General features: G+C 42.3%; 1 protein-coding gene across 4 annotated transcripts in view; it reads right to left on the bottom strand.

The window, feature by feature from the left end:
• The window catches only part of LRRFIP1 (LRR binding FLII interacting protein 1), a 997,950-nt gene that overhangs the window by 106,702 nt on the left and 865,882 nt on the right, over positions 1–25,366 (bottom strand). For 2 of the 4 annotated variants that reach the window (XM_030210921.1, XM_030210922.1), the window contains exon 18: positions 3,765–3,844. The exons of the other annotated variants lie outside the window; for them this stretch is intronic. In XM_030210921.1, coding sequence (XP_030066781.1) covers positions 3,765–3,844 — 80 coding nt within the window. The remainder of the gene's footprint in view (positions 1–3,764; positions 3,845–25,366) is intronic. 4 annotated transcript variants of the gene reach the window in all.

Below are 25,366 nucleotides of genomic sequence, written 5' to 3'. Positions count from 1 at the left end.
CTCTGGACTCTGGATTTGGGCATCAGGGTCTTTGTTAGTTCGCTCCCTGCTGTGCTCTTAAAGTGCTTACCTCCGTTGGCTGCTCTGCTTCCGTTCCTAATGGGCAAAAGGTAAAAAAAAACCCAGCAATTCCTTTTAGTGTTCACTCACTGTTTGATCCTGCACAGCTCAGGTCTCAGTCAGCCCCTGCCAGGACCCAAACCTGCTGCAAAGTCAGGGAGGCGGAAGTCCCGGAGGCCGGTGCTGCACTGAACTTAGCAGCTGGGGAAATCTGGGCACTCATTATCCTCCAATCCCAGGCACCAGGAGTGAGTCAGTAGCCACTGTATCTGCATTGGATTGAAGTCTACTCCCCCCATTGCCAACCTCAGCAACTTGGGCCTTCTCCCCAACACTGAACCACGTGCACACACTGATTGGGGCTGTAGACTTCTCTGAAATCTACAGGACACTTTCTCTGCACTGGACTCGGGTAAAAAAAAAAGAAAGAAAAGAAAAACAGTTTTATATTTAATGGTGGTGGGCTTCTGGGTGCATGTGGTCTTCACAATGTTCAGTTTAAAGAAAAGGTGTATATTTCCTGTTGGTGGGCTTCTGGGTGGGGGTGAGCTCTGCAGTGGCCAGGTAAAAAAAAAAAAAATATATATATATATATATATATATTTTATGTTGGGCTTCTGGGTGGGGGTGGGTGATTGGGAAGGGACAAGGGGATGTTAGACTATGGGTGAAGAGAGAGGGAAGGGCAGAACTCTTTCCAGACTATGAGGAGTAGATAGAGGTGGGCTGATGCTGAGCTATGGGGGGGGGGGGGGGGGGAGGGGGAGGGGAAGGACAGGGCTGATGCCGAGCTACAAGGAGGGCTGGGGAAAGGAGTAGTCAAGGGTAGGGCTGATGCTGGGGTATGAAGGGTAGGGCTGCAGAGATGCCAAGTTATTCAGTTTCAGGCTGGAGATTTTGGGGCAGTCCTGGTTTTGAACTTATATCCCAAAACAGTATGGGATTATTTGTAGTGCCCATTGAGTGCTTCGAGTCCCATAATGCAACAGAATGGAGTGGGCAGAAATGCAGGACAGCCCCAAAATTTCCAGACAGGAACTGGGTAATTTGGCATCTCGGGGGCTGATGCTGGGCTACGGGACAATTCTTAATTTTTGATCCTTTATTTTGTAATTAGTGAGAGTTGTTCTGTGTTCTGGCATGTGCTTTGTGTGGGGACCTATATCAATCTGACTTGTCTGGCTTTTACAATGGGACATATGTTGCTGTTCTGTATATTCACTGCTGCCTTTTTAAAGGTACTGTTACTGATATTTGTGTGTTCAGAATTGATGGTGTTAAGGTTTGCTACATAGGCTCTAAGAAGCTTCATAAGATTTAATGTTACTTCACAAAGAATCTGGAAGGGATTTTGACAATGTTGCTATTACTGAGGTCCTACCAGAATTTGAATAAACTTTTTTTCAGTGGAAAACTGTAAGAGGAAACATCTTAGCTGTGGACTTGTCCAATTTGCCATTTTTATCTAAAGTTTTAAAAAAGGTGGTTTTAACACAGTTTAATCAGGCATTTACATTTATTATAAAGCAAAGTTTGATGAATATGTGCCATTGCTATAATTATTTTGCAGGATACTGTGATGTGTGTTGAGATGTTTGCCATTATAGTAGACTTGTGTCTGGTCAAGTTTTAGTGCTGTTTGTCCAGTAATTGCCTAGAATTGTGGGATAGTGCAGGAAAGAAAATTTTAAAATAAGTTTAAAATGGTGGTGTTCCATAAAGTATATACGCAGTTTATGTTGACACAGGACAACTATTGGGCAGATTATTTACTTATCCTTCATCAAGTGCACACTAAGGCATTATTTTGTAATGTCCCATGAAACACTACTCATACCTGTATACATAGTGCCCACCCATATTAGCTCTGGGCCCACCCAAAATGTCAGGTCTGGCTACGCCACTGATTGGTGCACCAAAATCTAGGCATGCTCACTTAAGACAAGACAATGGCTGCTGTTAAGCTGGTGCATCTAAAGTGTCTCATACAATACGTGCAACTGGTAGCGTTCTATAACTCTCCTGCATGTTGTAGAATAGGGCTCAACACTTACATGCATAACTACCACTTATTCTCGCTTCTAACGTGATTGCTATTATTCTGTAACATACATATACACATGCCCCCAGATTCTATATAGTGTGCCAAGAGATCCACGCTGAAATCAGTGTAGATTCTATAATAATGCAAGAAACATAACAAGTTAATGAGCGCTGATAACAGCACATAACAAGCAACAATGAGCACTAATTGGCACAGATGTGAATTTACATGTACAACTCACTAAGCATATTCTCCAACAAAGTGCGCCTAAATTCTAATGTGCACAGGCAAAAAGGGGCATGGTTATGGGTGGGGAAATGAGCATTTCAGGGGTGTTCTGAAATTTGCGCACGTAGTTATAGAATATGGCCCAGTCCAAATAAATCTATACACCAGGATTTATGCCATGTTTTTGTTTGTATAAATGGATGCACATAGTTTTAGGTGCTGAAATATCAACTAAGCTTATTCTATAATCGGCGCCTATTATAGAATATGCTTAGTTGGCACTGATTTCAGCGCCAATTATTTCGGCACCATATATAGAATCTCCCCCTTGGCGCCTAACACTAGGTGCAAAGTTATAGAATTGCCTAGTAAGTGATCCTCAAGCTTTGGAAACTTATGAACCATACAGATTTATTATATAACCAAGTGGTAACAAATTTCCAACAAGGAAATAGTGCGTTCTATGTTCTGTTGAAGGCCTCATAAGAATTCATGTGAGATAGTCTTTCATACTCTAGACTATAAATGGGCCCTCACTTCAGAAGAACTGAATCCATCAGAAAATATATCCAGTTCTTTGTCTTCTTAGACCTCTAACCCTGATAGAATGGGCAATCTATTTGTCAAATGCATACTGCATAAAATTCTGTTATGAATAAACTAAATGCTAAACTGAAATTTAATCAGTTTAGAACCACTGCAGCCACACTGCCTCTCCTGAAGTAGCAACCTGGTCCTTGTTTCATATCTTTATCTCATATTACTGTTTGGACCAATTTACAATAGACAATGTATTTGTTTGAGTTGTGGTAGCCAGGCTGCCTGAGATACTGCAAAGTGTTATGTGCAGGCTGCTCCTGAACAATAAATAATACATAGAACGATAGGCAGCTCTGACCTTGAGGTTCATCCATTTGTGTGCCCGACTCAGTCCTGCTTATTGATAGAAAAAGCACTATTACCTGTAATGGGTGTTTTCTGTAAATGGATTGATCAGGCACACAGTCCCTGCTGCTTCCCTGAGAGTTGCATGGGAGAGCTGTTCCATTCTGGTGACATGCAATGATGTCACCCACCTGTGTGCCTGATCAATCCTGTTGTCTACAATGTTAACAAAAACTTGTTAGACACATCTTCCTGAAGAAAAATCACAATTCTAAGTATGCTTGTATATAGAGGAAAGGAAGAAGAGAATGAAAAACAGAAGAAAAGGCAAGAGAAAAATCTACATGAGAGGTATCAGCAGAGAGACTACACTGCACTACTTCCCCCTTGTGTACCTGATTAATCTTGCTTTTTACAAAAAATACCTGTTCCAGGTGAGTAATGATGCTTTCTACACACCAAATTGGTTATAAAATTACCACCTTCATGTCCAGGCATTATTTCTTTAGACAACTGCCCTTCTTTCAGCAATCTTGATCACACTTACATTCTGTTCCAGAGCAGTTATCTGTTGCTCAGATTTGGCAAGTTTAAATTTGAGGTCACTGATCTGCCTATTAGCATCTCCTTAAAAATAAGAACAAATAAAAATATGTTAAAGTGATTTCATAAAAAAGCTCATGTGGCAATTTGAATTATAACTTTTTTTTTAAACTAATACATTTGTTTAAACATACTATAAATTTAAGCTGGGGGCAGGATGTCAATTTGTGATGAGTACCATTTAACTGTAGAGGCTGTTTAGTTTAAGGCATGTTGTTGGGGAAAAAGAAAGGCAAGCTCATTAAGCATTTTCCTCCTGCTCATTTTTATTTACAGTTCTGTCAGAACCAAAGCTGTGATATTGCACCATGAGCCATAATTCATACAAACCTTGGGAATTTTCCACGTTTTATAGTTGTCCCTTCTCCTTATATATCTGGTTTGCTTATTAGAACAGTCCCAAATTAAGAGCCATGGAAGCAGTTCTACAAATGGGCATGTAAGTGCCACCCTAATTGGCAGATATGCACTAATAAACTATGCGCTATTTTATAATGTTGTGCATAAGTGCTATGGCACGTAACTGCAAGGGGGGCGCACATACGGGCAGAGCATGAGCAGGCCATGAGCGTGACACTAAGTGATGTGTGCAACTTATATAATGCTATCAATTGCATGGTGCATAGGAGCCGACTCTGTGGGTGCTTAAGCACCACCAATTATTGAGAAAATTCCTTGTATGTGTCCAGGGAGGGGTTATTTCCACTGGGCTTAGCACCCCCAATAATTTTAAAAAGTTGGCTCCCGCCGCACTTAGACATACCCGTTTACATGAGCCATTGACCTAGTGTATGCAGGGCTGGCGTTAGGGATGGGCAAACAGGCCAATTGTCCTGGGCCCCCATACTTACCTGAAGTTGAAAGAGGGACAATCTGCAAGCAAGCTTTGGGGCCCTTTCCCTAGCATCTACCCTGGGCCCCATCATATCTATCACTGGCACTGAGTGTATGTGATTGTGTCTAACTTTGGGCATACCAAAAGTGGATTATGCTTATGTTTTATAATGTCTTTAGGCATGCCTAAGTACTATTATAGAACTGACATTCACTGCGCCCCGCTGTAGCACCTAATTCAAGGCATGGATGTAGAAATACCTCCCAAATGCCTGGGCTCCTTCTGAATCATGGACCTGACTAATAGGCATCAGCTTCATGCAAAAAACAATAATTCCTTCCTCAGTCCTAGCTGATCCACAGAGTGAAAGGTGAAAGGTAGACCTTCTACATGGCACTGCATAGCACAGTCACTAAGCCACACTGGGCCAGCCCTCTTATTTTCCACAAATTCTATAAATGGCGCTTAAAATTGTGTGCACAAATTTGGGTGCTTAATTGAATAACGAGCCACCAACCAGTACCTTTGCTGGTGCCACCTGCCGAACAAGTCCTGTTGTCCAGCGTGGATCTGCAAGGGCAGGCTTCGCTTCTGTGAGTCTGACGTCCTGCACGTACAAAGTGCAGGGTGTCAGACTCACAGAAACAGAAGCCCGCCCTTGCAGATCAGCAACGCGGCCGCGCGCTTCTGTTTCTGTGATGACGTGACGTCCACACGGTCCTTCCCGCCGAAGTCTGGTCTGATCTAGTCCGGTCCAGGTCAGCGGCCGTCCGACTCCACAATTCTTCCCGCTGCTGCCCTGTTGCTCACCGCCTCGTCGTGCCTCACTGCCGCCCTGGCTGGCTGCTCACCGTGACCCGCCTCGTGCCTCACAACTTCGGGTTCGCGAACTTCACGCCAACCAGTTACCACTCACCAGAGGAGGAGGACTGCAGCACTGAAGAGCCCACCCCTCTACTTGGGGAGACTGAAATGAAACCTTACAAGAGGATAAGGATATTTAACGAAGAAATATAAAAATATAATACAAGTAAGGCATCAGGTTGTCACTAATAAACAAATAAAGTCCGCTCTGTTGGGTCCTTATGGCGGGTTAGGTAGCTTTGCATTCAAAAATGAACGAAGTTGCAAAGGCTCAAAGAAATGATAAGTCTTATTTTCATAAAAAACTACACATTTGCAAGGAAATCGAAGCTGGAACTTAGCTCCCATCTGTGCTGTCTCTTGTCTCATCATCAGGAACTTTTTCCTCCGTTCCTGTGTGGTTCTCGATACATCTGGAAATAGTTGAAATCGTTCCCCCAAAAACACCATAGAGGAGGTTTGTCTCAGATATTGCCTCAGGATAGCTTCCTTATCCGCCAAAAAGACAAAAGATACCAACAAAGTGGATCTATACTCAACCACCTCTTGTGATTGCTCGAGCAACGCGGATACATCCAAATGTTCCAAAACTTTTTCAGTAAGCTCTTTATCTTTTTCCTTAGGTGCTCGAGCAGGTATCATATAAAGTTTTTGTATTGGGGGAAAGTTTGTCTCAGAATAATTGAAAGTTTCCTTCAACAACTTATGAAACAAGTCTCTTAATGGGGTGTATTTAACAAAGGGAAAGTTCAAAAACCTCAAGTTTAAATTTCTAGCCCCATTTTCTAGATTTTCAATCTTCCTGTGCATCAAGTCCGCATTTTGGAACAGTTTACACTCTTGTTCTTTCAGTGAAGAGATAGATATCTCACATTGCTTTAAATTATTAGCCTGAGAAGCCAAATTAGTCTGGCTAATTAGGTGGCTTCTCCAGGGGTAGGAGTTGCAGTGCAGGTCCCAGCTGTCGATCCGCCATCTCCTGTGCGGTTCGGGCTTCCACCTGGATGTTATCCATGTTACCCCTACTCCTGGGGGTGGATGTTTGGCTCGGGTCTTCGCTGGAAAAACTCAGCGGGAACAGCGTAGCGTAGCGTCGAAGGAGTGCTCCTTCCCCAAGACCGCAGCTTCGAGTTCGGGCTGCTGGACGGGACTTCCTCCAGCGTCACTTCCTGCTACACGAGGCAAACGCGGGCTTCTTGGGCTGAGTGATAATTCACTCTCCTGGCCAAGGCTCCTCTCTGCCTCGGCTGACGGAGCGACAGAGATGGTGAAATCCGTAATCGGAATTTGCCCTTGAGGAGGTATCGTGGAGGTTAAGGAGCTTTTACCTCCCCTCGTCTTTCCCTTCCTTTTGGGCATAGTTTGAAGAAGAAAATAGAGAAATTTGAAGAAAGACCATCCGAGGTAGGATCGCCACGTCCTAACCTGACGCCATCTTGAATCAGTCTCCTTCTCGGATGTATTTCTAATTGGTAAGTTGATCAAGTCTGTCATGTAACTCGGGGCTTCTCCGTAGATGATTTTGTGAACCAGGGTGCAGATTTTGAAGGCGATGCGTTCTTTGATTGGGAGCCAGTGTAGTTTTTCGCGGAGGGGTTTTGCGCTTTCAAATCGCGTTTTACCAAATATAAGCCTAGCTGCCGTGTTTTGAGCGGTCTGAAGTTTCTTTAAGGTTTGTTCTTTACATCCCGCATAAATTCCATTGCAGTAATCTAAGTGGCTTAGTACCATTGATTGTATCAGGCTGCAAAATGCTTCCCTCGGGAAGAATTGCTTCACGCATTTGAGTTTCCACATTGAGTGTAACATTTTCTTTGTTGTGGATGCCACTTGGCTCTCTAATGTTAAGTTACGGTCCACTGTAACGCCGAGGATTTTCAAGCTGTCTGAGATAGGAAGGGTGTGGATCTGGGGTGTTGATACTTGTGGGGATGTCCACGCTGTGTTGGGATGAGAGGATAAGACAATGAGTTTTTTCTTTATTGAGTTTTAGTTGAAATGCATTTGCCCATGAATCCATGATGTTCAGGCCGAGCTTCATTTCGTGGGTGATTTCTGTCAGTTTGGTTTTGTAAGGAATGTATATTGTGACATCGTCTGCATATATGAAAGGGTTAAGGCCATGGTTGGATAAGGACTTGGCAAGTGGGGTCATCATTAAGTTGAATAGGATCAGTGATAGCGGCGATCCTTGCGGTACTCCACAGTCTGCTTTCCACGGTGATGATATGTTTGAATTTGATTTTACTTGATATGTTCTTGTGGTTAGGAAGCCCTTGATCCAGTTAAGTATGTTTCCACCAATCCCGAACTTATCTAGTAATCTTATTAATATATTATGGTTTACCATGTCGAATGCACTAGACATGTCGAATTGGAGGAGAAGGATGTTTTTGCCTGTTGCTATTTCCTGCTTGAATTTGGCTAGAAGAGTGAGTAATACTCTTTCCGTGCTTTGGAGGGGGTGAAAGCCTGACTGTGATTTGTGTAATATTGAGAATTTGTTTATGTAATCTGTAAGTTGTTTGGTTACCATGCTTTCTATCAGTTTGACCACCAACGGGATAGATGCTACTGGACGGGAGTTAGTTATTTTGCTTTGGTTTTTTCTTGGAATCTTTTGGTATTGGGGTGAGTAGGATATTGCCATTTTCCTTAGGGAAGAGGCCTTGCTGAAGCATGTAATTTAGGTGGGATGTGAGGTCTGCTATGAAGCGGTCAGGGGCGGATTTCATTAGGTAGCTGGGACAGGTATCTAGTTTACAGTGAGTGTTGGAAAACCTACTAATTGCCTGGGTAACTGTTTCGACGGAAAGGAGGGCGAAGTTTAAACCAGGTCCGATCTGCCGGGTATTCTCCAATGGTTGGGTCCAATTCATTAAGGAAGTTTTCAATGTCGGTGTTGTTCTGAGGTAACGTGTTGCATAGGTTTACAATATTTTCATTGAAGTACTTCTCAAGTTTATCTGCAGATGGGATGTCTGTATTCGTGGTAGTGACCAAGTTAGTGTCTAGGAATTTGTTCACGAGTTGGTATAATTTCTTCATGTCTTTGTAATCTGTCCCTATTTTGGTTTTATAGTATGACCTTTTGGCCTGTCTTATTGCATATTTGTATTTTCTTTGTATTTGTTTCCATGTGTTGCATGTATGTTCATCTTTTGTTATATTCCATGCTCGTTTGAGTTTCCTGGTTTGTGTTTTTAACTTTTTCAGTTCATTGTTGAACCATGGTGTCGAGTTATGCTTGTGTGGGGTTCTTGTTCGTAAGGGCACAATTTCATCTAGTATGCTTTTGCATCTTTTGTCCCATTCTATGAGGTAGTATATGGAGTCTGTTTGTGTTGCCCATTCGTTATTGCATATTAGTTGCCAGAATTTTTTCGTGTCTACTTGACCTCTTGTGCTGTAGGATGTGTGTTCTAGTATTTGTTGTATACCCTTCTTCCACCAACGTAGGGATAAGTTTAGTTCGTAGTGGTCGGTCCAGGGTGTCTCTGTCCATTTTGTATTTGTTATTGTTAGGTTCTGGTCTGTTGAGAGTTTGTGTGAGATGAGATCAAGTGTGTGTCCTTTGACATGGGTTGCTTGCAATTGTGGCCATTTGAGATCGCATAAACGGAAAAATTCCTTACATTCTCGTGCGTTGATAGAGTTTGGGTCTTCTAAGTGAAGGTTGATGTCTCCAAGTACTAGTGTATTGGAGTTGGTTACACATGTGTTTGAAATGAAGTCCATGAAATTGGTCTGGCCTTTGTTCCAATTATCTGGAGGTCTGTAAAACAAAACACAATTCAAATGATCACGTAGGGTTTTGTTGTGGATTCTGATTGAGGCAATTTCAAGTTGAGGTGTTTTGGACTCGGCAGTGGTTTTGGTGGTAAAGTGGGACCGATAGATTAGTGCTATGCCTCCGCCTCTCTTTTCTGGTCCAGTGTGTGATTTTGTATCCTGGAGGGCACAGGTCTACGATTATAGGGTCCTTTTGGTCTTGGATCCAAATTTCAGTGAGGAAGAGTAGGTCGAGGTTTTCTGACATGATGCAGTCTGTTAGTATTGCTGTTTTATTTACAGCGGATCTGGCGTAGACGTAGCCCTTTTTGTGTGTGTGTGTGTGTGGGGGGGGGGGGGGGGTGTAGCTCCTGTAAGCACTTGGGAACCTGCCTGCCAAGTCGTTAATATGCCTGTGTTCTGGTGAGCAGTGTTTGCAAATTTGAACTGCATGTGTATTTGTCAGCATTCCTTGTTCTGTGGAAGGCTGCGTTTTGATGTGTTTTTTTTTGGGGGGGGGGGTGGGGAGTGGGGGTGGGTGGGAAGTCCCTTAAAGCACTTGGGTACCTGCCTGTGAAGTCGTTAATGTGTGTTGTGGATAGCTGTGTTTGCTTGTGATTGGGGGGAGTGTGTCTTTTGAAGCTCCTGTAATCACTTGGGAACCTACCTGCTTGCTGTTTTTATCTCCATTTGTATTTGTCTGGTTTTCTGGTTGTGTGGAAGTGTGCGTTTAGATTTTGGGTGGGTTGGGGGGGCGAGGGGGTGCAGACATCGAGTCAGTGGTTAGTTTTGTGTGGGTGGTCATTTCTTAGGGTGGCTGCACATACCGGGAGCAGGAGTATGGGCATCCAAATAGTTTTGTCCTTCCAGCGACAATCCTCGTTTCTCTGTGCTGTACAGAAAGTGACTCGTTGTGCTGCTGAGTCTCCTCGGAAGAAAAAAAAAACGTGTGTGTGCTTGGTTTTGAGTGTATGGGAATGACGGCTGTGTTGGGGAGTGGAAACAGAGATTAACCAATGGGCTTCCTTGCTCGTGTGTAGTAATCATCGTGCACCATGGCCGGAGTCGGAGAGGGAGGGCGGTGGAACGGTGAGCGAGCGGCTGCAGGAGGGTAGGTGAGGGGGACTGTGGGCGGGGGGACAGGGTCCAGCACCGATTTTGGTTGGGTTTGAGTGTATGGGAATGACGGCTGCATTGGGGAGTGGAAACCGAGATTACCCAATGACAATCCGATTTGTTGAGTGTCATTGCTCCGCCCTCAACGTCATCATGTTGTGATGCAGGGGCGGGGCAGACACTCATGCGATCTTGCAACTACAAATTTAGAACGTGGTTACTATTAAGACCATGTTGCCCCAATTTGCTGTCCTCATTAGCCTGCCTTCTCCGGTTGATCAAATGCAGTGCAAAAGGCTCCTTCTCAGGCACACCCGTCCTGCTGAAGGTGTCTTCAGTTCACTAGTAATTCAGTTTTTACTTTGGTTTTTACTATCAGGCCTTTCAAGACTTGTCAGTTGTAAAGACTCAATATCTTGAAATAACTTTACTCACGGTCTGGTGATCAGACGCATTGCCCAGGGCACAGAGACTCCGCAACCCTGGAAGCTGTGTCTATGTTGGAGGCAGACACCAGAGGGGGGGGGGGGAGCAGCCTTTGGCTGCCGCTACTGCTTTGCTCTGAGCCCCTCGGAGCCTGTCTCTGGGGCCTCCGCTGCGTTGCCCCTTCTCCTCTTGTCGCTGCTGCTGCGCTCTGGTCTCGGTGCTGTTGACTGAGCCCTCGGCGGTTCCCTCCGAGAGTGTCCTCACACCTCCATAACTCCCATGCTTCTGGGGACAATGCTCCCCTTTCCTGCTGCCGTCTGAGGAGCAAGCGGGCGGGCGAGGAGGCAGAGCTGGGCGCACAACCGCTTCCACACAGCCCGTGCGGTCTCCCGTGGGAGAGGCTCGATCGTCTGTCCCTGCTCTGGGTGGGTGGGTGAAGAGGCAGAGTCAGGCGCAAGGTCGCTGTCCTGCGAGCCTCATGCGGTCCCCCGTGGGGAGAGGTTCGGATGCCTCTCCCTGCTCCAAGGGCGACAGTGGTGCCATTTGCCGGACCTGCACGGGCTCCCCGAGTGCCGTCTGCTGCCTTGTGCGGTCCCCCATGGGGGGCAATTCAGACTGGTGCCCGATTAACTCAGCACAAGTTAGGGCAGCTGTTTTGCTTAATTTTATGCAATTGCTTAGATGGTAAGTGCAGACTTGGAATTACTGCAGGCAGTGGAGAGGGGAAGAGGAGATTATCTGAGAGGTTCAGGAATTTGTAAGACAAAAGAGGCATCACTGACCATATCCATACCTTGGAATGTAGCCAGGGGAAATGCTTGGTTAGTCCAGTATTTAATATTTAACAGGTACTTCTGTTCATCAAAGACATGCAGCAGATGGATGTGCTTCACTCCTGTGAAATTATTTGGAAGTTTTAATGCTGAGGAAGCTTCAGCAAGAAAACAGAGCTTTAGAGGTAGTATAAGTTATAGATATGAACATTAACTCAAAAGTTGTAGTGGTGGTTTTAGTTAGCAGTTTCTGATCCTGGTGTCCTTTGTTCCAATTGATGCAGATTTTTCAGTTGTAAATCCTGCTTATTTCACAAGCAAAGAGAGTCAAAGATCAAAGGCTTCCAGCAACAGAGAACAAATGACTGTACTTAGCACTTCTATGTGAATTTCTTTGGAAACTTAATGCAGGGGCTGATGGTTGACTTTAGTTTTAAGAAATCTATCAGATTCAGAGTTTTAGAAATAGTTATGTGGTTAAAATAAAACTTTAACTCACGGATTGTAGGTAGTTGGGTTGTAAATAAGCAAAAAGTGTATTATTTGCAGAGCCTCATGTGAACCCAGCCACCCAGTCAGGCAGCTTCCCTCTGTATCAGTTTCTTCTCCATTTTATGTTGTGCTATTTGTGTAACTAAATGGTTTGAATAGTTTTTAGCTGTCTCTATCTTAATTTTTATTGTGATTATCATTCATATTTTTATGTACTGTTCATACTAATATATACTATTTATGTTTGTGATTTTGATATTAATGTTCTGTACTTATTCTTTAGACTCCTGCTGCAGGAAAGGCCAAAACTTGGCCTGTGTCGAGTCTACTATAAACCTTCAATAAAGGATTGTTTTTGTCACCTTCGCTATGTTTGCTTATCCTGGTGGCAGTTGTACACCATGAACCACCAGAACATCTGGGCTGTGAAGGCCATCCTATACAAGGCACATTGGGAGGAGAGGAGGGCCAACAGGCTACATCTATATCACAGAATCTATTGGCTCAGGTCACAGATCCTTGACCTCACTAAAGAGCAGTGCATAGAGCGCTTCCACTTCAACAAGGAAGCATTCATCATCTCTGCCAACAGTTAGAGCCCCTCCACTGCCCCACCACTTGCAAGGGATAACTTGTGCCTATCTACTCAGTTACATCTGCATTAATCTTTCTCACCACTGGCAGATTCAAGACCGTCCTGGCCGCTACTGCAGGCCTCAGTAAGTCAGACACCTTCTAGTATATAAACAAGTTTCTCATGGCTTTCTCACACACACTGCTGACTTTATTTCCCCAGACTCTGTAACAGAGACAACACACTATGACACAATTCTATGAGATTGCCTGCTTCCCCCTCTGTCCTCGGTGTCATTTACCTCCAAAGACAGAGATCTATCTCACAAAGCAGAAAGACCTTCCACTCTCTCAATATGCATGATTCCCAATCCTGCACACTCATAAGAACATAAGAATAACCATACTGGGTCAGACCACTGGTCCATCTAGCCCAGTATCCTACTTCCAACAGTGGCCAATCCAGGTCACAAGTACCTGGCATAATTCCAAATAGTAGCAAGATTCCATGCTACCAATCCCTAGGACAAGCAGTGGCTGCTCCCATGTCTATCTCAATAGCAGATCATGGACTTTTCCTCCAGGAACTTGTCCAAACCATTTTAAAACCAAGATACTCTAACCACTGTTACCACACCCTCCGGCAACGAGTTCCAGAGCTTAACTATTTGTTGAGTGAAAAAAAAAAATTCCTCATTTAAAAACTATTACCATATACCTTTGAGTGTCCCCTAGTCTTTGTACTTTTTAAAAGAGTAAAAAATTGATTCTCTTCTACCCGTTCTACACCACTCAGGAGTTTGTAGACCTCTATCATATCTCCCCCTCAGCAATTTCTTTTTCAAGCTGAAGAGCCCTATCCTCTTAAGCTGTTCCTCATATGAGAGGAGTTCCCATTGCTTTACTCATTTTGATTGCCCTACTTTGAACTTTTTCTAATTCCGCTATTACACACAATACTCAAGGTGAGGTCCCACCATGGAGCGATATAGAGGCATTATAATATTCTTGGTCTTATTTTCCATCTCTTTCCTAATAATTCCTAGCATTCTGTTTGCTTTTTTGGCCGCCACCACACACTGAACAGAAGATTTCAGTGATTTGTCCATGATGATACTTAGATCATTTTCTTGAGTGCTAACTCAAGTGGAACCTAACATCAGGTAACTATGATATGGATTATTCTTCCCAAAGTGCATCCCTTTGCATTTATCCATATTAAATTTCATTTGCCATTTGGATACTCAGTATTCTAATTTCCTAAGATCTTCCTGCAATTTTTCAGTCTCCATGCATTTTAACAACTTTGAATATTTTTGTATTATCTGCAAATTTAATCACCTCACTCATCGTTCCCAATTCCAGAGCAATTACAGTTCCAATACAGACCCCTGTGGCACTCCACAATAGAACACTGCCTCCTATCCCATGGCTTTTTAATTTTCTCAGGAATTTCTCATAAGGGACTTTGTGAAACACTTTCTGAAAATCTACATTCACTACATCATCTGGCTTGCCTTTATCCACATGTTTATTCACGCCTGCAAAGAAATAAAGAGGGACATTTTCAAAAGAAACGTCTAAATCAGAATTTGGACGTTTTACAAAGACATCCAAATTCCAAACAGGAAAAAAGGTAATTTTCGAAAAAGATGGATGTCTATCTTTTGTGTTCGAAAAAACTATGGACATCCTGTGATTTGGATGTCCTTTTTTTTGGTAAATTTTCGAACAAAAGACATCCAAATGCAAGATGCTCAAAACAGAGGAGTGGCTTAATGGTTAGTGCAGCAGGCTTTGATCCTGGCAACATGGGTTCAATTCTCACTGCTGCTCCTTGTGACTTTGGGCAAGTCAAATGCACAAGGGGTGTTTTTGGATATGACATCTAAGTCTGAATTTGAATGTTTTTTGTAAAACGTCCAAAATAAGAACAGGAAAGGTCATTTTCTATAAAAGAAAAAGTCTATCTTTTCCTTTTGAAAGTGCTGTTTGGACAAATGTTTTGTGATTTGGGGGAGTAAGCGGAGGTGATCCCCAAGTCCCTCCAGTGGTCATCTGGGGGCACCTCTTCTATGGAGTAGAGGAATAGCCTAGTGGTTAGCACAGCAGACCTTGATCCTGGGAAGTGGGTTCAATTCCCATTGCAGCTATTCATTATAAAAACAGGTCTGGCTCAAAACATCTAAGTTTTAGTCTTGGACGTCTTTGTTTTGTTCCATTATTGCTGAAAGACGTCCATGTCTTAGGAATGCCCAAGTCCCGTCTTAAACACACCCCTGGCACACCCCCGAGATTTGGATGTCCTTCTGATGGACTTCAGAGAAAGACGTCCAAAAAGAGGTTTTGATAATACTGATTTGGACGTTTCTATGAGATAAACATCCAAATGCTAACTTATGTCACATTTTGGACATCTATCTCTTTTGAAAATGAGCCTGAATGTAAATTAGTGAGGTAAGATTTCCCTTTGCTGAATCCATGTTGAGTCTGTCCCGTTAAACTATGTTTGCCTAGGTGTTCAGTAATTTTATTTTTCATAATAGTTTCCATTATTTTGCCCAGCACTGAAGTCAAGCTTACTGGTCTGTAATTTCCTGGATCACCTCTAAAACCCTTGAAGATATCGGCGTTACATTGACCACCCTCCAATCTTCAGGTACTATGGACAATTTTAATGACAGATTACAGAGCACTAACAGCAGATTAGCAATTTCATGTTTGAGTTATTTCAGTACTCTGGGGTGTATACTACCTGGTTCAGATGATTTACTACTTGTGAGGGAGTCCATCCCTCATAGGAAACTACCATTTCCCCTTAACAGCAGTCCTTCACAATCACAGAGCCATCTTAAAAGGTGGGCCACAGAGCAGGAAGGGTGTGGTCAAAGCAAGATAAAAACTCTCAGCACAGATCAGTCAGGGAGGCCCACAGGAGAGAAGACCAGCCCTTTACCGTATCCCTTCAACACAGAAGTGTAAGCTTCAGAAGCTCTACTCAGGTAGGCCAAGTTTATCTTGGAACCCTGTTGCAATTGTAACTTTTGAACTAATGGACAAGCTGTGCCAATTGTGTTACATTTTTAAAAGACAGAACTGTAACTCTCAGACTCTAGGCCAGAAGCAAGCTGTTTGTGCTGCCATTTGAGAGACATATTAGAGCATGCTGTGGCCCTGCAATAGGTTGTTTTTTTTCTTTAACTCAGTTGGCACAAGTTGATTATACTGAAGATTTATTTATTTTATTTATCTTTGCTACATTTGTACCCCACACTTTCCCACTCATGGCAGGCTCAATGTGGTTTACATGGGCTAATGGAGGGTTAAGTGACTTGCCCAGAGTCACAAGGAGCTGCCTGTGCCTGAAGTAGGAATTGAACTCAGTTCCTCAGGACCAAAGTCCACCACCCTAACCACTAGGCCACTCCTCCATCTGATGGCAACTCTAGAAGTAACTTCATTGTACACTGTCATCCCACAATTTGTTGCATTATCTGTAATCGGCTCTACTCTAATTATCACCATCCTCCCCAAATTCCTATTGAATTTTTAGTACATTTTTAAAAGAGAACTATTTTATGTATGATGGGAAACTGTATCTACAAAAATCAGGAGTTGCAATGGGGGAAACCTTTGCCCCTCTGTTGCAAACCTGTAAATGGTCCAGTTTGAAGCAGTGTGTGGGTATATTGCTCTCCTTTCTCGAAGTCGATATACAGATGGCTTAGGTATATTGACAATGTCTTTGTATATGGAAAGGAACTACCCAGGACCTGCTTTCTTTTGTCAATTGGCTTAATTCTTGTGATGAAAACCTTGTGTTCATAGTTAAGTTTTCAGATACTAATATTATTTTTTTGGATCTTGATATTAGGCTGATATCTGAAGGGTTTGAGACTAGTGCTTATGTCATCAGTGGGTTTGACATCTTCGATTATGAGAGCTGTCATCCTAAGAGACTAAAAGATAGCCTCCCTTTCTCTCAGCTCACAAGCAAAGGTAATGATGAAAAATTTTTGGAAAGAGGTTATCCTGAGAGAAGAGCTAAATTTTATGAGAGATCTCTTGTTTACTTCCTGTAGCAAGTCTTCAGCTGAAAATACACTTACCTGTGTTCTTAAATTTAATTCTTATGGGTCTACTGTTGCTAAGATTATCCATCAAAATTGGGGAATAGTACGGTTGAATCCAATTTTTCAAGATTTTGATCTTCAAGTGGCATTTTCTCAAGAAAGAAATATAAAGGATAACTTGAATCCATCAGAGGTGATAGTAGAGTCTTCTCTAAGTACTACATCTTGTCTGCCTATAGGTCATTTTAAGTGTTTGTCATGTAGCATATGTGAAGTTACTACACAATTGAAAGAATTCCAGCATCAGTCTACAGGTAGATTTCTACATTGAAACATTTTAGTAATTGTAGGACTGAATTTATTGAACATGTGGTACAATGCCCCTTTCCAAAAGTTTATGTGGGAATGACCACTAGATCTCTCAGAATGAGGATGCTTGAACACAAGTCTAATAACAAATGCTCCATAATTAATGAACCTTTAGTTGAACATTATTTGGAAAATAATCATTTATTGATTCTCTGAGATGTTTTGCAATTGATTTTGAACCAATCTGGAGACGAGGGAGAGACAGAGTGAAAAGACTAAGACAGAGATAAGCTCACTGGATTAACAAACTGAACTCTATGAAGCCTGTAGGGCTTAATGTTTCTGTGGATTGGACTGTTTTTCTATAGTTCTTTAATATTTGACAAGTTTAATTTACATTTTTCCATCAGATATGTGTGACAAGATGTAATTATTAGAGTTCAGTAGTTATGAAAATGTATATGTATACATATATATTCACAGGTACACGTGCCAGTAAGTTGCGATAGCCCTTTAAATCTTAGCGGTAGTTCATTAGTTGTTCAATGGAAAATTCAGGGAGTTTAGAGCACGAATACTATAGTAGTTTAAAATGTATTTAAAATGTATTGTGGGAGCTTAACTGTCATTTTTTTGAGCGTTTACATTAATGTGTTTTGATCATTGAGTCATTAGATTTTGCATGCTCTTTGCGTGTACACCGTATATAAATGACAGCTAGGAAGTGGTCTACGTGCATGTGTTGGCTTCTTGAAATGTGGAACGCCAGTTTGAGTCTCCAGTCAGACAGAAGCTATAACCAGCCTTATGTCAAGTAAGTCTTGTTTAATTGTGTTTAATTGTATTTTATGTGAGTTTTGTTATGTTGAGTTGGTAAGAGTTTTTTTGTTTGTTTTAGATTGTACCTAGTTCGTATACTTGACCCCTGAGGAAGCCAGCATCAGCTGGTGAAATGGGTCCCATTGGGAACGGGCAAGCATTAAGATGAGTACTTTTTGCTTTGATTCTGGTTACGATTGCAAGTGTTCAGTGTTTGTTAAATTATAATGTGAATAGATTTACACTGAAATTGCTTGTGTGTTAATGTTGGTGTACAATGTGAAGCAATTCTAAATTTAACTAACAAAATTCATAAAAATTAATTGGAGGATTTTTGAGGGTCGATGATTGAGAATGACCCATAATACAAAGTTACTAATTTCAAAAAAGTTCTGTGTGGGTCTCTGAGATCCTTTTTCCTCCATTTATCGAAGTTAATTTGAGATTTATTATAGAGATTTGATTGATTGTTCCTGTAGAAAGTGGTCTGTAGAAAGTGGTCATGTCACAAGTCATGAAGGAAGTCTGTGACTTATTAAAATGCCTAGACCCAAAACCTGGGGAATATCCAGCTGACCGATCATGGACCAACTTTAACCCAATTACAGTAGATGAACTCACACACTGGCTTACAAAATAAGCCAAATCTCAGTGCAAACTAGACATCTGCCCCACCAACCTAATAAAAGCAGCACCCAAACAATTTAAACATGACCTCACTGATAAACTATAGACTCCTACATGGTCTCTTCCCCACGGAAACTGGAAACATACTACTCACGCCGCTGCCGAAAGATGCCAAGAAAAGCACAATGGACCTAACCAACTACTGACCAGTTGCCTCCATCCCACTCACTACAAAGTTGATGGAAGGTATAGTGACGAAGCAACTCACAGACTAACCGACCAAACACTCAATTCTACACGAATCAGTCAGGATTCTGCGCAAATCATAGCACTGAAACCGTACTAGTGTCTGCAATGAACTCCTTCAAAAAAACAATTGCAATCGGCAAGAACATACTCATATTACAATTCGACATGTCCAGTGCCTTCGACATGGTGGATCATGAAATACTATTACACATCCTAGAATACTTCGGCATTGGAGGCCCAGTCCTGAAATGGTTCAAAGAATTCCTCACCACCAGATCCTACCAAGTTATAATAAATAATACCAGATCACCGTACTGGTCACCGGCATGTGGAGTCCCTCAAGGATCCCCCCTTTCACTCACAATCTTCAACTTAATGATGATTCCACTAGCCAAACTCCTGGCCGACCAAAACCTTAACCCCTACATATACGCTGATGATGTCACAATCCACATTCCGTTTAAGAAAGACCTAAACGAAATAACCAACGAGATCAACCAGAGCTTCCAGATCATGCACTCATGGGCGGACTCATTCCGGCTAAAGCTCAATGCTGAAAAAACCCAATGCCTAGTCCTCACATCCCAATACAATACAAACATATACTCCACTATAACCACACCTTAGTGCACACTACCTATATCAGAAAACCTGAAAATTCTGGGAGTTACCATTGATCGAAACCTCACACTCGACACCCACGTGAAGAATACAACGAAAAAAATGTTCCAATCGATGTGGAAACTCAAAAGAATTAAACCTTTCTTCCCAAGAAATATCTTTCGCACCCTAGTCCAGTCACTAGTTATAAGCCACTTGGACTACTGCAATGCCTTGTACGCAGGATGTAAAGAACAAACCATAAAAAAACTCCAGACAACTCAAAACACAGCAGCTAGACTCATCTTTGGAAAACCTAAATATGAAAGCGCGAAGCCCTTGAGAGAAAAACTGCATTGGCTTCCGCTCAAGGAACGAATTGAATTCAAGATATGCACAACCGTGCACAAAATCATCCACGCAGATGCCCCACTCTATATGCTAAACCTAGTAGACCTGCCGCCCAGAAACGCCAAAAGATCGGCCCGCAAATTCTTAAACCTGAACCTTCCCAGCTGCAAAGGAGTAAAGTACAAACAAGCATATACCACGAGCTTTGCATACAAAAGTAGACAGTGCTGGAATGCACTACCCAAAACCCTGAAAACCACGAACAATCTAACCAGCTTCCGCAAAACTTTGAAAACGCATCTCTTTAACAAAGCTTACAAAAGTCTCCATCAATGATACAACTCTTCCCCCAATTCACCCAAACACATCTAAACACCTCTCATATAATCTACCCAAGCATCCGCCCAACTACCACCTCTCTTACCTCTGCTTTTGATCAATTGTATTTAAATTAGGTACTGTCTTTATCATAACCTACTCTGTAAGCCACATTGAGCCTGCAAAAAGGTGGGATAATGTGGGGTACAAATGCAATAAATAAATAAATAAAATAAAAGTGAAAACCTTGAACTTCTGCGTACCACCCCAGACAGATAGCCTGGTCGAACATTGTGATACCAGGGTACATATTATATCACAGTGACAGAATAGACAGAATTGGTGGAGGGGTAGCATTATACGTTACAAAAGGGTCTTGAATCAAATAGACTAAAAATTCTGCAAGACAAAAAACACAGCTTGGAATCCCTATGGATAGATATTCCATGTGTAAAGGGGAAAAGGATAGTGAAAGGAGTTTACTACCGTTCACCTGGCCAAGATGAACCGACAGATGCAAAACATTAGTAGAAATTAGGGAGGCTAACAAATAGGTTAATATGGGTGATTTCAATTACCCGATATTGACTGGATAAATGCAGGCATGCGAGGGAGGTAAAATTCCTTGATGAAATCAAGGACTACTTTATGGAGCAGCTGGTTCAGGAACCAACATGAGGGGGAGGAATTCAAAACCTAATCCTTAGTGAAGCGCCTGATCTGGTGCAAATGGTAATATTGCTGGGGCCAGTTGATAACAGTGATCATAACATGATCAGATTTGATACAATAACTGCAGTAAGTATACACAGGAAATACAGTACATTAACATTTCACTTCCACAGACTATGATAAAATGAGAATAATAAAAAAAAGAGAGAAGCAACTGCAAAGGTCAAATATTTACATGAAGCTTTGATATTATTCAAATACTAGTAAAAAAGCCCCGTTTCTGATGCAAATGAAACGGGGGCTAGCAATGTTTTCTTCTGTGTGCATGTGAGAGTGTGTGTGTCCCTGCCCTCTGGCCTCTCTCCTCTCCCCCCTCTGAGTCCTTCACTGTTACAGAGCCAGCGATTTGATTTCGTGCTCTGCTGTTTTCCTTCACTGACTGTGTTACAGAGAGGGCGGGGCAGACACTCATAGGGAAACCGGATATCTCGCCCCCTTCACACTTCCGGCTGGAGGCTTCATAGAACGTTGGTTTTGCCTTTTATATAGAGAGATACCACCTTGGAAGCTTAGACCAGATATATTCCACATATTAAAAAAGGTGGAAGGACAGCTGGGATGGTTAAACAGTGAGGTGAAGGAAGCTATTAGAGTTAAAAGAACATTATTCAGAAAATGGAAAATGAATCTGACTGAAAATAATATGAGGGTTTTGCAGCATACAAGCATACAATACACACAAAAAAAGCAACACTGGGCCTTCAAGAGAGAAATAACAGCCATCCTTTATTATTATTGTAATAATAAAGGATGGCTGTTATCTCTCTCTTGAAGGCCCAGTGTTGCTTTTTTGTGTGAAAATAATATGAAACATCATAAGAAATGGCAAGTCAAGCTGATAAAGAAGGCAAAGAAAGACTTTGAAAAGAAAATTGTGTTGGAGGCAAAGGCACATAATAAAAACTTTTTGGTTATATTAGAAACAAGAAGCTAGTAAAAGAATCAGTTGGATCACTGATGACCAAGGGGTAAAAGGGGCACTCAGGGAATACATGGCCTTAGTGGAAAGACTAAATAATTTCTTTGCTTCAGTCTTCACTGTCTAGTAGCACTATAGAAATGATAAGTAGTAGTTCATTAGTTGTTCGATGGAAAATTCAGGGAGTTTAAAGTACGAATACAATAGTAGTTTAAAATGTATTTAAGATGTATTGTGGGAGCTTAACTGTCATTTTTTTTGAGAGTTTACATTAATGTGTTTTGATCATTGAGTCATTAGATTTTGCATGTACACCATATATAAATTTTGGAAAGATGGAGTGCACCTGTCCAATATAGGAAATGATCTGCTCAATGATCTGTACTTAGATTGTGAGCCCTCCTGGGACAGAGAAATATCCAGTGTACCTGAATGTAACTCACATTGAGCTACTACTGAAAAAGGTGTGAGCAAAATCTAAATAAATAAATAAATAATCTCTGCAACACAACCAAACTAAAACACGTAATGGACATAACACAACTCTTCCGTTCTCCAGTTCCCTAATGTGGCTGTGCCACATGAACTTGATCTTACCACATCACCTTGTATTTGTTCACACCAGAGCCTGCAAAGGCCTCTCAGGTACTATGTAAGCCATATTGAGCCTCCAAATAGGTGGGAAAATGTGGGATACAAATGTACCAAATAAATAAAATAAAATAAATAAATAATGATCTACAGAAAGCACTAGAGGATGTGTTTTTAGCACAAGTGGCCGTAGCTAATGGGTAGGGGCCCGGGGCAAGTAATACTACCCCGGGTTGGTGCCGGGTGTATGCTTTCCAAATTCCTAGTGCAACTGAGTGTCGCAGCAATTGCCAGGCTTCGGGGCTCTGAAACTCCATAGGTATTTGGGGACACTCGCTCCCTCTATTTCGGCTTGTGGTGCCAGCTCCAGGAACAATTCCCAAAATCCACTAATGAACGGAATTCCACTGATGAACAATTCCAAAATCCACGAATGGAGGAGTGGCCTAGTGGTTAGAGCACTGGTCTTGAAATCCAGAGGTGGCCAGTTCAAATCCCACTGCTACTCCTTGTGAACTTGGGCAAGTCACTTAACCCTCCATTGCCTCAGGTACAAACTTAGATTGTGAGCCCTCCTGGGACAGAGAAATATCCAGTGTACCTCAATGTACCTCACCTTGAGCTACTACTGAAAAAGGTGTGAGCAAAATCCAAATAATTAAATAAAATAGTAAGATGTGGTAGAGATACCAGTGCCAGAAATGGTACTCAATGCTGATGAGTCAGAGAAACTAAAACAAATCTCTATAACATGGAATACATAATGGGGCAATTTGATAAATGAAAGAGTAGCAAATCATCTGTACCAGATGGTATATATTTCAGAATAAGGACAAAACTGAAAAATTAACTTGCAGAGCTATTGTTAGTAATTTGTAATTTATCTTTAAAATCATGCATGGTGCTCCATTTTAAAAAAAGGGTTCCAGAGGTGATCTGGGAAATTATAGACTGGTGAGCCTGATGTTGGTGCTGGGCAAAATGGTAGACATTATTATAAAGAATAAATCATTGAGCATGGATTAATGAGACAAAGTCAATATGCATTTAGTGAAAGGAAATCTTGCCTCACCAAATCTACTACATTTCTTTGAAGGGGTAAATAAACATGTGGATAAAGGCGAGCTGGTCAACATTGTGTATCTGGATTTTCAAAAGGCATTTGAAAAAGTACCTCATGAACGACTCCTGAGGAAATTAGAAAGTCATGGGATAGGGGGCAATGTCTTATTGTGGATTACTACTACTACTACTACTATTTAACATTTCTAGAGCGCTACCAGGGTTACGCAGCGCTGTACAAAAAACAAAGAAGGAAAGGCCCTGCTCAAAGGAGCTTACAATCTGAAGGACAAAAAGGACAAAAAGTGCAGTCAATCAAAAATTGGGACAGTCTAGATTTCTTGGGTAGAGGTACAATGGTTAGGTGCCGAAAGCGACACTGAAGAGGTGGGCTTTGAGTAAGGATTTGAAGATGGATAGGGAGGGGGCTTAGCGTATGGGCTCAGGGAGTTTATTCCAGGCATAGGGTGAGGCGAGGCAGAAAGGGTGGAGCCTTGAGTTGGCGGTGGTGGAGAAGGGTACTGAGAGGAGGGATTTGTCCTGTGATCGGAGGTTACGGGATTAAAAACTGGTTAAAAGATAAACTTGGCCTACATGAGTAGAGCTTCTGCAGCTTACGCTTCTATCTTGGAATCCTGCTGTAATTGTAACTTTTGAACTAAGGGCCAAGCCTGGCTAATTGTGCTGCATTTTTAAAAGACAGAAACTGTAGCTCTAGGTCTCCAGGCCAGAAGCATGCTGTTTGTGCTGTCTTGAGGGAGACATATTAGAGCATGCTGTGGGGCCCTGCAGGAGCTGGCCATGGGAGAATATTTTTATGAATAAAACAATTATTTTTTTTGGTGTGTTTATTTTTTTCTGATCTGTGAAAGGAACAGGTCACTGATTTTTCTGTTCTTACATAAGGTGGTTTATTTCACTGTTCAACCTCTCTGTGGCTGTTTTTTTGAGGCTCCAGGTCTACCCTCGCTCACGCTACTATACTACTCTTTTGTCAACTAGTAAAAAAGGCCCGTTTCGGTATGAAAGGAAACGGGCGCTAGCAAGGTTTTCCTCCCCCCCTCCCTCTGTCCCCTCCAAGGCCCCCTTTCTTCCCTTATGATTTCCATGCCTTCCTCCCTCCCTCTGTCACTCTCCTTCACTCTGTCTTCCCTCCAAGTTCCAGTCCCCCCTCCCTCCCTCTGTCATTCTCCTTCGCTCTGTCCTCCCTTCGAGTGCCAGTGCAGGAGGCTCCCTACCCCCTCCTCCTCCTCCTCCACAGGAAGCTGAAACACAAGCGAAAAAAACAACTGTCTGAAGCGGCATCCCTGCGTGCAGGAGGCTCCCTACCCCCTCCTCCTCTTACCAGGGTCCCACCGGCAGCATTGAAGAGCGAGCAGGCTCAGCGAGTCTACTGCCTTTCCTTCTCTTCGCTCTGAGCTCTGACTATGGTCCCGCCCTCATTTCCTGTTTCCGCACGGGTGGGACCAGAGTCAGAGCTCAGAGAAGGGAAGGCAGCAGACTCGCTGAGCCTACTCGCTCTTCAATGCTTCCGCGGGACCACAGGAACAGTTGAAACAGAAGGTCATGACATCACTCTGATCTACCGACGGAAGCAGACCACATCCGAGGGAGCCACGGTCCCAGGCAACGTTCGAACGTTGGAGGTGAGAATTATTATATAGGATTAGGCTCAGTAGGTCTTTTAAGTTTAGTGAGATATCTTTCAGTTCCTCTTTATCATCACCCTTGAAAACAATTTCTTCATCTTCTGTAAAGACCAAAGCAAAAATTAATTAATTCTCTCCATTATGATTGAGCGCCGCTTTTACTCCTTGATGGATTCCTTCACAGGCTTTCTGCTTCTGATATACTTGAAAAAGTTATTACTATGAGTTTTTGCCTCTGTGACAAGCTTCTTTTTGTATTCTCTTTTAGCCTTTTTTATCAGTGCTTTGCATCTAACTTGCCAGTGCTTAGGTTGCTTCTTGTTTTCTTCATTTGGATCATTTTTCCATTTTTTGACAGATGTTCTTTTGGCTCTTATAGTCTCTTTCACTTCACTCT

Source organism: Microcaecilia unicolor, chromosome 7 (assembly GCF_901765095.1).
Source record: "Microcaecilia unicolor chromosome 7, aMicUni1.1, whole genome shotgun sequence".
NCBI lineage: Eukaryota > Metazoa > Chordata > Amphibia > Gymnophiona > Siphonopidae > Microcaecilia > Microcaecilia unicolor.
Note: the sequence above shows the minus strand (reverse complement) of the source record. Positions and strands in the feature narration are given on the sequence as shown.